The 15,133-nt window shown below is 36.7% G+C and overlaps 1 protein-coding gene across 2 annotated transcripts in view; it reads right to left on the bottom strand.

Moving 5' to 3' along the window:
• The window catches only part of CDH2 (cadherin 2), a 242,442-nt gene that overhangs the window by 56,314 nt on the left and 170,995 nt on the right, over positions 1–15,133 (bottom strand). For both annotated transcript variants that reach the window (XM_068993836.1, XM_068993837.1), the window contains 4 exons: positions 9,909–10,135; positions 7,888–8,034; positions 5,997–6,152; positions 1,237–1,381 (listed from right to left, as the gene is read on the bottom strand). In XM_068993836.1, the coding sequence (XP_068849937.1) occupies positions 1,237–1,381; positions 5,997–6,152; positions 7,888–8,034; positions 9,909–10,135 (675 nt within the window). The remainder of the gene's footprint in view (positions 1–1,236; positions 1,382–5,996; positions 6,153–7,887; positions 8,035–9,908; positions 10,136–15,133) is intronic.

The following is a 15,133-nucleotide window of genomic DNA, read 5'->3' as shown; positions in this document are numbered from 1 at the left end:
TGATGTAGTGCCTTTACAGCCAGTGTTCCCTCTACAGGGTACTTTTTTTTTCTTTTTTTTGCCCCAGAATTAAGTAAGGCTTGTTCACATACTTCAAATCTCTTTTCAGAGCTTGTCCTTCTGAACAAGACATCCTATTTGACTATGTGCCAAGTTTGATTATTTTTTTTCCAAAACTTTCTTTTTTTCCCTAAAACATTTGCTCGCTTGTTTGCCTTTTACTGTTCTCCTCTACTAGATTTTAAGCTCCAACAGGGCACAGCTAACTTATCACGGCTGTATCTACAGTGCTGGAGCAATGTCCGGCATACAGTATGTGCTCTATAAACATTTGTTGAATGAATGGTTAAAACAAAACAAAACAAAACATGTGTTTTGGAATCTTGAACCAAAATATTGCTTACAACATTGCATTTTAGTTTAACTTAAGATTCATGACTCTATCAAATCCTGCCTAGAAGGATGTTTTCAAACTTACAGGACAAATGCAGGAAATCGACTCATGAAATGTCTTTACATTTCCTGATCATTCAGAGTCATTTATTTACGGGAAGGCTTTATGGAAATGCACGCTCATACGCATAGTAAATATACCTGTAATGATTAACTCTTGGTAGTTTTTATGAAACGATAATTCTGATAAAATTGGAAATAATAGAGGAAAAAGGACCAATGAACGATTTTAAAAAACCAAAAGCCTTCCCCAGGCAAAAAAGCACAACGTTTATTTATCCTTAGAATATATGTATAAGCCTTGTGTTTTAGTTAAGATATGTTTAACATGCTTTGATTTTTTTTCCTATATTTTAAAATACCGACGAACTCGACTCTAAAATGTGACTCAGACAGAGCCACAGATGGTTGAACTTCCTGCACAGCCCTGTCTTCCCACCCCAGCTGCCCCCACCCCTCTACTCTTATGAGATACAGACAAGCGTATCTGAACCAGGAAAAGTGCCAGTTTAAGACACAGTTATATCTATAAATTGGCTGAAGTACAAACCAGTATAGACGGTGAAGGAAATATAGAGCATTAAGTTTAAATGTCGAGGCTTTCTTAAATTCAAAATTAAATTAAAAAAATTAAATATAATGAATTAAGTCTTGCCTAAAAGCAGCATGAATGAAAGAAAATGACACTAAAGGCTCATGTGATTTCTCATTTAGCTTATATACGAGTGCTGGATAACACTGTATTTCCTCAAGGAACCTCCAAATTATGATCTTCCAACTTACCCGGCTTTGATCCCTCAGGAACTGTCCCATTCCAAACCTGGTGTAAGAACTCAGGTCTGTTATCATTCATGTCAATAACGTTAATGACAATGTCGATGGGGTTCTCCACTTGGTTTCCATTAATATCCACTGCATGTGCCCTCAACTGCAAGAGTAATTAGAAAATGAAATGATTTAATGGATTTAGGTCTCCTGTGAGAAGATAAAAGATACCATAACCATAGCCATAAACAGCACAGATGGATGAAAACCAAAAGCTATTCTTCCCATCAAAATTCAAGTTAGCCAAACTATATTATTAAGGGAGATACAGCTGATAGGCATCTGGCTCAGAGCTCTATGACTCTAATCTGTATACAAAAGAGTGAAGCAGAAACGATCCACCTTTGACGGCAAAGAAGTCAAGCTTCAGAAAAGCTAAGTAACTTTACTCAGTTTATTGACAGAGCCCCTGTCCTAAGCCAGTTCTGTCCAGCTTCCAAATCCTTTCACTAAATCCATACAAAAGAGTCAGGGTAATTAAAAATGTGGAACTGGCCTAAAGGAGTCATAGAGAACAAGAGAAAAGATGAGAATTCGGAAAGAATGAAGTGTGCACATGGAATTTTGACTCTTTTTATTGTAAAAGTCATTCACTCATAAACAGTAAAAGTACATAAGACAGTTTGTTCCTCTCCCAAGGTTGAGTTCTCAGTATTACAGGTCTTCTAGAAATTTTATCTTTTCTCTTCCTTTTTAAACAAATGTAATCAGTCAGTTACTCTTGGCAAAATATCTTCAAAATCTTTTCATCCAGCACACAGAAAACCATTTCAACCTTTTCAAAGGCTGTGTAGTGTTCCACTGAATTGTTTCTTTTTAAAGGGGATGCTTCTATGATTTTCCTGTTAAGGATGATGCTGGCTACTGGTTTCTGCTGGATATACTTTACCAACTTAAAGAAGCATTAACATATCGTTTTTTTCAATTTTGAGGTTATTTAGCACATGAAACTGTAAATTTTATTAGACAAGCCTTTTCAACACATATAGAGTCTCTTTTTCCCTTGACTTATTTAATATATTACATTGAGATTTTAATACTGAACTGTCCCTGCCATTCTATAATTAATTCTACTTTGTTATCAATATTGCTCATTTATATGCAAGTAGTGAGAATCTGGAGAGCAAGAATTTACCCCAACACTGACCTGAAAATATTTATTTTTTGAGATTTAACCACATGACTTCAGCCAGTAAGAATTCACACAGAAGAAATATTTAGAATTTTTGGATTGGTATTTTTTGTACTCATAAATTACAGGATAGCCTAATTAGAGACTGGTCTACTGTATGCTACTTTACTCCATCTGTGTGTGTGCTCAGTCATGTCTTACTCTGTGCAACCCCATGGAGTGTAGCCCTCCAGGCTCCTCTGTCCATGGAATTTGCCAGCCAAAAATACTGGAGTGGGTAGCTATTTCCTATGCCAGGGGATCGTCCCAACCCAGGGATCAAATTCGCGCCTTTTGAATCTCCTGCATTGGCAGGTGGATTCTTCACCACTGCGTCACCTGGGAAGCCCTGCTGCCTTTTGTAAGTTTCCCTATTACATGATGCTGTTTTGTAAAAGGCTTGAAAACTTCTTTATATTTTAGAACAATGTATTAATAAAAAGCATTAGAATTACGTGCTCATTAAGGCTTTTAAGAGCATTGGTTGGTAAAACAATCAAGGCCCTTGGGAGGAGAGAATTGAGTGATACTTAGGATTTAAAATGCATTTTTAGTTTTTCATATGCTTATTTGCCAGTTTATGTCTAGGATGTCTTGTTCTACCATATATCTATATGTATTTACATAGTAAATTTCAAAAGTTAAATAATTTAAAAATTTGTACAAGTGCAAAAATTCAAAAAATATATTAATGAGAAAAATAGTCTAAAAACACATTAGCATAAGTGGCATAAAAAGTATGGGACAACTAAGTACGATCATGACATTGATGCTAAATCAATTGGAATCCTAAATCAATGTATAGTGTTGGGACAACTGGGCTGGCCATAAAGGAAAAGCAAAGTCGATCTATATACCTTTCTTTTTTACTAAAATAAACTCCACAGAGGTTAAACATTTAGATGCAAATATAAATAAATAAATAAATAAATAAATAAATAAATAAATAAAACAGATAAAATGCAGGAGATTAGCATCTTGGAGTAGGAAAGATCTTTTTAAACAATCCCAGAAAGCCAGAATGGGAGCCTTCCCTGGTGGCTCAATGGTAAAGAATTCACCTGCCAATTCAAGAGATACTGGTTTGATCTCTGGTCTGTAAACTAAGATCCCACATGCCACAGAGCAGCTAAAGCACATGTGCCACAACTATTTAGCTTGTGCTCTAGAGCCTGGGAGCCACAACTACTGAAGCTCTTGCGCCCTAGAGACCGTGCTCTGCAAGAAAAGAAGCCACTGCAATGAGAAGGCTGAGTGCCACAGCTAGAGAGTAGGCTCGCCACAACCAGAGAAAAGCCCGCGCAGCAACAAAGGCCCAGCACAGCCAACAGTTCATACATAAGAAAGAAAGCCAGAATGCACGATCAAATGAAAAGAAGGACAAATGTCATAACGTTAAACCTGTAAGTTACAGTGAGGGAAAAATTATACACAAAGTTGGAAAACAAATAACAACAAAGGAAATATATGAAAATCATGCATCAACATCTCTAGTAGATAAAAGGTTATTATAAGTGGGTGGAGGAAGAGGTAACAACTTTCCCACCCCAAATTCAACATAAGACAGGAATAGGGAATTTACTTTAATTGGATATTCAACATATGCAACTTAAAGCATCAAGATAAATTTTTTAGAAATAGCACTGGCAATAAATAAATAATGCCCAGAATTGATAATGGAATGGAAAGTATCTGTTTTATAGTGGGGAGGAACTGGAACACAATACAACTCTTCAAGAGAACAATTTCACTATATTTATCAAATAATTCCAATTTTAGGAATTTTTTCTGAGGACATAATGGGAAAATGTACAGAAAGCTGTTCATCGCTGCATGATTTATAGTTGTAAAATAAAGTAGAAAGGACTAAATCATCCAAGTATCTGCCAGTAGGTAATTAGTTACAATTATGTTAGAGCAAGCAATCAAAAATAGTAATAGAAACAAATAATGATTCCAGATGTGGAAAGATGCTAAATCTTATGATTGCTAAGTGACAAAAGTTGGTTTCAGAGAATAATCTCAATTTCAAACAAAATATATTTGTGAATCTATACACAAAGAAACATCTTACAGAATATTACCAAACTTAAAGACAAGTGACTAGTTTATGTACTGGGATTGCAAATTCTTCTTACTTTATTACTAATACTGTATTATTTGAAAAGTTTTTATATTGTACCTATATTCTTTTCTAAGAGAAAATGATACTTTCATTAAAAGTTTTACTAGCTATTCATATAGAAATTGGAGTAGGAATAAAGATCAATTTAAGTTTCTCTATTACACACATGAAAAAAAATTGTTGAAATCCTCTTGCAGAAAAATGGGCAAGCATGGTTAGAAAAAAAAGGAAAGAAAAATGCTTTCTGGAATTTATACTTTAGTATTAATTCTTGACTTTTTAAATACTCAATACAATTTTTAATTGGGAAAATCAGTTTTAAACACATACATACACTTAAAAATAGGAACATATAACTATATATAAGGGCTTCCCTGGTGGCTCAGATGGTAAAGAATTGCAGGAGGCTTCAATGTGGGAGACCTGGATTCGACCCCTGGGTTGGAAAGAACCACTTAAGGGGGCCATGGCAACCCACTCCAGTATTCTTACCTGGAGAATCCCCATGGACAAAGGAGCCTGTTGGGCTAAAGTCCACGGGGCCGCAAAAAGTCAGACATGACTGAGCAACTAAACACACACAGCACAACTATATATAAAAGCTGTTATAACTCAATCAAGAAATGAATAAAATAGAAAAATAACAAAATTAGCATAAGAAATATAACTGGATAATATATCTAAGAAATGATCGCTCAGATTGGCACGTTAATGAAACCAAGTATTGGCAGGGTTATGCAGAAAAGGGAAATCTTAATTCTCAGTAGGCAGATAACAATGGCATATCTTTCTGGAGATAATATGATCAACAAGTAACAAAATGAAAATATGCTATCCATTTTGTATGATGCTAATTAATGGTAATCATAATATCAGGAGATAAACTGACAAACATAAATGTACTTGGTTGGCCAAAATGTTCATTAGGGTTTTGCTATGAAGTCTTACAACAAACCCAAATGAACTTTTGGACCAAACCAATATATTTATAAGAAACTGTTGTTAAAATTACAGTTTATATACATTCAGTGGAATACTATACAGCTATTAAAAATGTAATGATCAGTATGTAATTTACATGAAATAGCTTTGATCCCTTTCATGGAAATTTGTTCTTGTTAAGTTCTTAACCACATATCTGAAGGCAAGTATCAGCATTCAAATAGTAATATGACTTAAGGCAATTTTTAGTTTTTCCTTGACATTGTTTGTTTACCATGAGCACTCATCAATTTTATAAAAAACAATTGTTTTATAAAAATAAAAAAATATTAAAATAAATTAAAAAGGCTACAAATACATTTCTGGCATTAAAACATTCAGGATCAAAGCTTTAAGACTAATACGAGAGACAAATGTTAAACCTTACACATATTTGGAAGACTGTTAATACAAAGAATTAACAGCTGGTTGAAATCTTACATGAAACCGGGCTATCAGCTCACGATCCAGAGGCTTGGTTACTGACAGCTGACCTGAGATGGGGTTGATAATGAAGATGCCAGTTGGAGGCTGGTCAGCTCCTGGCCCAGTTACGCTGTACCGCAGAGAAAGGTTTTTATCTCTATCGGATCTGATCTGAAGGTCAAGAAGACAGTCACATTAAACGAGGGACTAAACGAGCTCATTATCAGAGACAGAGCATGCTACACCTCATGGCCTCTTCCAAACATATACCGTTTCTTCCCAGAAAATTCTTGAAGCTCTCCCAGTCCTATTCCTTGTTCTTGCTTCCTGGTGATGGGCTTCAAAAGAGATGTCACCTGTCACTAGAAGGACTGGGCCAATGTTAACATCTAAAGAATACTCACTAGAAGCAGTGCAAAAGTCAAAATTAAGGAGCGTCCATTTTTAAACACAATCAAAGTCTCTCCTGGAAATTTGGAGGTTAGAATATTTAACCCAGTAACAGGTGTCCAATTTAATGAAGAAAAAACTATTTACTTTTTTGCATCAGTTAGGACAAGAAATAACAGTCTATTCATAGTGTGAAAGAGCCTTAGGTGGGAACTCTAAGATTATGGTTGAGCCTGGGAGTCAGATTTCTGTACTTGCATTGTGCTGATGCTTTTCATTGCAACCAAAGCTTCCCATATTAAGTTGGCACCCAACACCCCAAATTCTTTATTAATAACAAAACATGCAAGAAATGATTTTATAATAGATTTCTCTTATGCATAAAAATTATATCTGTTACAGGCTCACTGCTTTCTCCTCTAAATACAACATTTCCTGGAAAAATAAGCTTACAAGATGAGTGGAACATATACATCCTTTGATGTTCCTAACATCATAGAAACAGGATGCAGAAAGGGAGAAGAACAGAACAGAAAAAAGGGCATTTGAGCAATACTGTTTGGAGGTGGTAATAAGAAATATCTGTATATTAGACAAATACTTTTAATCCAGCAATAGAATCCAGTTTTTGTCTTTTTTTTTTAGTTAAGGCAAAATTCTTTAATTTTCTCATTCTCCATTAAAGTAGAAACATAGAAAACACCTTGATTTGGAGGTTCCATATTTCATTGTTAAACTTAATTATAATGCATATTACCATAGACTGGACAACACAAATAAATGACATTAAAAATACAGCCTTCAGTAAGTATGTATTGAAATGCTAAATTAATCATATACAAAAACATTACTTTCTACTAAATTTGAGAATACAACTAGTTCTCATTTTCTTTTCGTAATAAATAATGTTGCTAATTTTACTAAGCATATAGAAATGTCTGTCATTTTCTCCCCCCCTGGGTCTGATAGCATGCATTTAGAGTAACTGGAAAAAAATATCTTGCTCTTCAAATCTGAAAGCCTATGTTTTTTGCACAGCCCCAGGGAGTCCGTTAATGGTATCAGAGGTCATTTTTTTAATATCTTTATAAAATTCTCAAATGCACTCAGTACCGGCATTTTTAGCAATGATTGCCCCTTCATTTTTCCTTTGGCCCAGAAGCTATCTGTAGAGGGCAAAGATCATCATGGGGAATGCAGCTTCCAGACAGGGAAGATAAGGTGGAAGGGGAAGGGTACCGGGTGGGTGTTAATGCACGAGGGAGCTAGGGTGTATATATTCAGACACTGAACAAACTTCAGCATCCATGGCACACTGGACGGATCCACAGAAAGCTCTGCCTGTAAATAACCCAAAGTAATGAAAAAGAGACTTTTTACAACCCTAGAGACATTTCATCAATATAAAATAGTACATACATGTCTTAAACTCTACTTTGTAGAAAAAATAGACAAAAGCACTTCTAACATACATTGAACACATGCCACAGAGATCAGTGAAACTGTGTCACCCTACCCTGACGAGCTCTTGAGGAAAAGGCCCTCTGGAGTTTTCTGGCAAGTTGATGGGAGGGATAACCCAGTCTCTCTTCTGCCTCTGCAGGTAGCCATTGTGCTTAGTCACTTGCCTTGGGAATACTATTTCTTCTATTTCTCGTGATTCCTTCACATGAAAATACAAGAAGACATTCCTGAGTACTAGAAAAACACTTTCTGAGAGTACATCAATATCAATGGATACCCGTAAGTATAGAATCACACCTTATTATGGGCACGAAAATAAGTCTGGAGGCCCTGTCCTCATCCCCCTATTAAAATAATAGAAAGCACCATAAAACTGTGGGCTTCCCTAGTGGCTCAGCTGGTAAAGAATCAACCTGCAATGCGGGAGACTTGGGTTCGATCCCTGGGTTGGGAAGATCCCCTGGAGAAGGGAACAGCTACCCACTCCAGTATTCTGACCTGGAGAATTCCATGGACTGTATAGTCCATGGGGTCGCAAAAAGCTGGACACAACTGAGTGATATTTTCCACTTTCACCATAAAATTGTGGGTGACACTGTTTATTGAAAAATGAAATACCAAACAATGTATTAGGTGGCTCAGCTGTGTAAACTATTTGCAGTTTCTATAAACCATCTTAGTAGTTAACATTGAGCAAAATTTAATAGTACCCTTTTATACATTTCTCATTAGTTTAAACCACAGTTCAGGTAATGTGCTACTGTACATTAAATTTAGATCTTGATGTGCTAAAATATAATTTGAATTCCAAGAGAAGTTTCATACATACTGCTAAGGAACGTCTCAAATATTTATGACCCTATTAAATCCCACAGAATTAATGCTGTAATTATTCTAAACCTATGTCAGCCATGATGGATGCTATAGATGACCCACTTTGCACATGGGGTATTAATCTCTGCTGGATGTCAACATTTTCTTCTGTTTTTCCCTGTATTTGTGGACATTTTAGCCATTAGCCCATGCTGCTTCAATGCAAACATCCAAGCTGGTTTGCTGGAACATAGTGAATCTTCAACAACAACAAAAGCATCTTTTCACTCAATTAGTTACCAGATCCTTATTTTATATTACCCAAATGACATGATTCCCCTTCACAGTTAATAGATTAACAAATTACATTTCACATAATGAAAGTCTAACATTGGTATAAGAGAAAAAATGATACCTTTTTCTCTAATATTTATTCACATTTGATTATTGCTGTGGCTCTCACATTTACAATACAATGAATATGTGTGTATTCTTATGTTTTAATGTAACAGTTATAGTTCATAAAATCATAGACCAATTATATGAGTATGGATGGCATTGCCCCATATTTATTTCCAATTAACTCAAAGAACTATAATATTCAGAAACCAATGTTATCATAACTTTACTGAAGAAGTTATTGTATCTTATTTAAAATTCTTAAAATAGTGGCTTACACAAAAGAAGTACTTAGCAAATGTTCAGTTGAAATAAATTTTCTGTTAAAAGTGTATCTTATTTGTTTTATCTTGGCTTTCAGCAATTTCCACCAGAGGGAGTGTATTATTCCTAAAAGTCACGTCCATAGTATAAATAATTCAAATTCCCCAATTTGATTATTGACAAGACAAAAACCCAATACTCCTTGGCAGAAATGTTTTCCTGTTAGAACTGTAAACCTCTACTTCCCCTGCCATAAGTTTGGCTGATGGCATCTTATAAACAACTGTTGATCTTGTGGTTAAGTTTAACAGCTTGTAAAGCTTCTAAGTAATTTAAAACGAACAAATATTTCTAAGTAAATTTAAGTTATAAATCTCAAAGTATAAACAATTCTTTCAAATACAGTTTAGGATTGCTGATAAAACAATCTAAAATACCCTGTAAGATAAAAACAACAACAGCAAAATAGTACTGCAGCAACTGAAGCTGATAAAAATTCCAATACTGGCCACTCACTGGTGTGATGCAAAGAATGCACGTAGTTCAAACTGTGCAATCCTGACTAAGTCCATGCAAAGTTATACTTAGATACCCTACCTTCACTGAATCCTCAGGCAAGGCTGGTCTGAGGCTCAGTTTTACTGCTACTTGCCACTTTTCCTGAGTCTCTTTGTCTTGAGCGTATATCAGGAACTTCGAGTGTTCAGAGGAGAGGGGGAAGCTCCTCACGGCATACACCATGCCATCTTCATCCACCTTAAAATCTGCTGGCTCGCTGCTCTCATACCGTACTTTTCTTTTCCCATTGCAGTTGCTAAACTTCACTGTAAAAATAAATAAATAAAACTAATTGTATTACAAAGGCAAAAACAATTATTCATCTAAATCTATATCCGGCTTAGGGCAGAAGAAAACTTAGTAACATGAAATGTTACTCATAGGAAAAGACCTTGATGCTGGCAAAGAATGAAGGCAGGAGGAGAAGGGGATGACAGAGGATGAGATGGTTGGATGGCCTCACCAACTCGATGGACATGAGTTTGAGCAAACTCCAGGAGTTGGCGATGGACAGGGAGGCCTAGTGTGCTGAAGTCCATGGCATCGCAAAGAGTGGGACACGACTGCGTGACTGAACTGAACATGAAATGCAAAAATTTTATTTTTACATTATTGAAGGAATTTTAATCTTGAAATTTTTATACAACTTTTAAAGGTCACACTCAATTTATAGTTATTATAAAATATTATTTACATTCCCCATGTTGCACGTGCAGTGCGTGCCAAATTGCTTGAGTTGTGTCAGACTCTTTGGGACCCAGGGACTATAGCCCACGAGGCTCCTCTGTCCATGGGATTCTCCAGGCAAGAATACTGAGTGGGTTGCTATGCCCTCCTCCAGGGGATCTTCCTGACACAGGGATTGAACCCGTGTCTCTTGTGTCTCCTGCCTTGCAGGTGGATTTTTAACTGGCTGAGCCACCAGGGAAGCAATACATCCCTTTAGCCTGTCTTACACCCAACAGTTTGTACCTACTACTTCTCCATCCCTAAATTTCCCCTCACTTTACTCCCCACTGGTAACCACTAGACTGTTCTCTTTATCTGTGAGTCTGCTTCTTTTTTCGTTATACTCACTAGTTAATTTTAATGTTTGATTCCACAAATAAGTGGTATAGTAGTTGTCTTTTTCTAACTTATTTCACTCGGTATAATCCCCTCCGAGTCCATCCATTTTGCTACAAGTGGCAAAACTTCATTCTAGGTATGGCTGAGTAGTATTCCATTTTATATATATGCCACACCACATCTTCTTTATCCATTCATCTGTTGATGTATGCTTAGGTTGTGTCCATATCTTGGCAACTGTAAATAATGCTGCAATGATCACTGGAGTGCATGTTTTCTTTTCAAAAGAGTCTGTCTTTCTTTTTTTTTTTTTAGATTTATACCCAGGAGTGGAATTGCTGGATCATGGTAGTTCTACTTCAGGAATTTTCCTTCTAGAGAATGTCAGATGTTCTGAGTTACTCTCCAGCATCTCCTTGTTCCAAAGTCTTCCTCCTCCTTCCACAAGCCGCTGGATTCTGGACCCTCAGGAATACCTGTTGCTTCCCAGGTCTCACCAATGCTGCCTTCCATTCCCTAACAAACTTCTGCTCATCCTATACATCTCAGGTCCAGAAATTACTGCTTTTCAGGCTTTGTGTAGCAACCTGAATTCTTATCACCATAGTTCTAAAGCCATGCCTGACATTCACCATGCAAGTACTTCAAAGCAAATTTTCTCAGCTATCTTTATACCCTGCATGTTTCCTGGCATGCAGCCTTAATATATAATTTTGGAATAAATTCTTAAAGGAATAAAGCAATAATATTCATCAATACTGAATGCTCACTATGCTCCAGAATGACAAAACCTCATGGTTCTTAAAAGGTGATTAATTGGCCATTTCTAGTTTTTGTGGTGCTTATCATAGCTTTATGAAGTACTAACAGTTCTGTAGATTTTCAAAGAAATGAAAATAGAGGTACATCTCAAAATAAACAACTGAAAATGTCTTCAGTTCAGTTCAGTTCAGTCGCTCAGTCGTGTCCGACTCTTTGCGACCCCATGAATCGCAGCATGCCAGGCCTCCCTGTCCATCACCATCTCCCGGAGTTCACTCAAACTCACGTCCATCAAGTCCGTGATGCCATCCAGCCATCTCATCCTCGGTCATCCCCTTCTCCTCCTGCCCCCAATCCCTCCCAGCATCAGAGTCTTTTCCAATGAGTCAACTCTTTGCATGAGGTGGCCAAAGTACTGGAGTTTCAGCTTTAGCATCATTCCTTCCAAAGAAATCCCAGGGCTGATTTCCTTCAGAATGGACTGGTTGGATCTCCTTGCAGTCCAAGGGACTCTCAAGAGTCTTCTCCAACACCACAGTTCAAAAGCATCAATTCTTTGGCGCTCAGCCTTCTTCACAGTCCAACTCTCACATCCATACATGACCACAGGAAAAATCATAGCCTTGACTAGACAGACCTTAGTCAGCAAAGTAATGTCTCTGCTTTTGAATATGCTATCTAGGTTGGTCATAAGAAATAGAAAAAAATGAAAAAAAATTCAATATCTTAATTAGCTCTATCTTACATGTAATGACTTAAAAGTTGAAAAAAATGAATTCTTTCTTAATGGCAACATCAATCAGCTAGTGTCTCATTGGAAACAAAACAAAGGTTAAACCACATACTTATAAATGTAGAACTAGACCTATTCAAGCCAGAATAAAATTATAATAAAAATATTCTCCACAGAAGATGATTTTCTTTGAAATTCTTAATCATTCTTTTTGAAGAAGAGTTCTATGGGAAGAACATAAAAGGATCAAAGAAAAAAAAACAAATTTTCACTTCTGTGGATATGTGAGGTTATGTTCTGACCACGATTACACTGGATACATTTTGGAATTCAATTAATAGTCACACGTTACTAAGTAAAATCATATATATTTTTTGCATTTTCCAAGGACCTAAGTTCATTTTTTGAACTCCCACCCACATGTGAATTAATTAAATTATTTTGTTTTCATCAGCATAAATTCACTGAGATGCACACCAGACCACAAATAACACGAAGCTTATTACCCTAAGTAACCGTAAAATTCTTGATAACAGTCATAAAATACTTCACTGAATATATTATTTTCCCACATAATCCACATATACCATCCGTCATCTTTCAAACATTGCAAAATGAAAAGTTGTATCTCACACTAGATTATGATAAGTCAAAATATTTGTCTTTGAAGTAGAAATATCCCAGAAGATAACTTAATTACCCCATCTTACACGCCGTGTGATTTAAAATGAAACATGGGAATCTTTTCTATAGAACAATGCCATCTACTGCTTGTCTTTTATTAAGACAACAAAATGAAAAGTCAAATTGTTGGGGGAGCCCTGCTGAGAAATAAAAATGAAAGACTTTTAGCATCTTCTTATATAAAAAGTCCCTTTTATATCACAAAAGGTATTCATGATACTTAAAAACATACAATGTGGATGAGAAACATTAAACACTTTTCTGCACTTTCTTGTTGGCTTTGACACTCTGGTATTCCTCGTCCATTCAAACCTGGATTGTTGCACCTGCCTGCGTGGGTGGTCTTTCTCCTGCTCCAGGTCACCGCGTGTCCACTTCTAAGCATCTGCAGTGACTTTCTCCTCCCTGCCTGCAATATTATATGTCAACTCTTTGACCTGGTATACAATGCTCTCTTAATTCTTAGTCACTTGGTCTTTTTGGTTTTATCTATTGGGTTGGTCGAAAAGTTGAACAGGTTTTTCCATAGCATCTTAAGGAAAAACCCAAATGAACTTTTTCACTAATGCAATACATCATCTTGAACAATTTATTCTGCCCAGTCAGACAGATTTCTCAATTTCCACATCGCTGTGGCCCACATTCTACACATAGGTGCTCAGTCACTTCAGCAGTGTCTGATCTTTGTGACCCATGGACTGTACCCCACCAGGCTCCTCTGTCCATGGAATTCTCCAGGCAAGAATACTGGAGTGGCTAGCCATGTCCTCCTCCAGGGGATCCTCCCAACCCAGGGACAGAAACTGCATCTCTTGCATTTCTTGCACTGCAGGCGGGTTCTTTACCCACTGAACCACCTGGGAAGCCCCTACGCCCGTATTTATCACCTTTTCTGGGCCTGGACCACTCCCCTCCCCCTTCTCCCAGCCACAGCTTCAGAGTCAGGGGAAGGGGCCTCTTGGATGTCCTTAGGAAAATGGCGGCCTGTGCCCTCATTTGGGAAGGCTCTGAATTAAAAAAAAAAAAAAATCTGTTCCAATGTTTCCTGTCCATAGAAATACATATTAGCACTTTATTTATTATAATAATAATTATAATAAGTAATGTCTACTTATTAATGATTTCATGTGACTAGATCTTGTCTCTGTAAGTGGACCTGTAAACTCTGTAAACTCACTGTGGCTTCCTGACAGTGAGTCTTAGTTCTTTTGTTTCTTTGACACTTAACAGTGATAGGACAGAATAACTATTCATTAAATACTACAGACCAATTATATAGATTAATATCTAAATTAAAAAAAAAAAACCTAGAAAGCAGGAAGCAACTTAGCAGCAGCAGCAGCAGCCTATTATAACAATACTCAGCAACAACAACAAAACCCAGGGACTTCCAATAATCTGACTTTGTTTAGGTGGTTGGGTTATGAAAGAAAATGAATTAATACTTGTTGAATGCTAGGCACTTAAAAAAGACACTTAAGGTTAGGTTATCTACTTAACCTTAAGAATAACCACCCAAAGTGAGAACTGTTTTCTCTGTTCTACACACAGGGCAGAAAATTCAGAAATCCATCTACACTCCATGCTGCTTGACTCCTTGTGTTTGCTTGCCCTACAAAAACACGAAAGGACCTAACTCAACTCATACGTCTTAAACCTTCAATAAACAATAATAAGTATATAAATGATAAAGAGGCTTGATAGATGCTTGGGAAGAGAATAGTGCCACATTTAAATCTTTGAAAGTATCAAAGTAACTAGCATATTAAAAAGGAGTTCTTTGACTGGAGTACAGCCTAAAGGTCCCACAGAGGGGAGGAACTGAGCCCCTATCGACTGGTGAGTGCGTGTGATAGATGAAAAAAATTCACACTTACTGTCACGGACTTTGGCTAATCTGGTACTCAGCTACCTGTTTGGATTCAGGTGTCAAAAAGCTACAAGCCAGCAAAGATGGAGGCCTTTGAAAAAATGTGCCTTTTCCTACCAAGGATCACTGCAGATCCTATGAATGAGA

Source organism: Capricornis sumatraensis, chromosome 21 (assembly GCF_032405125.1).
Source record: "Capricornis sumatraensis isolate serow.1 chromosome 21, serow.2, whole genome shotgun sequence".
Taxonomy (NCBI): Eukaryota; Metazoa; Chordata; class Mammalia; order Artiodactyla; family Bovidae; genus Capricornis; species Capricornis sumatraensis.
This window is presented reverse-complemented; position numbering and strand designations above follow the sequence as displayed.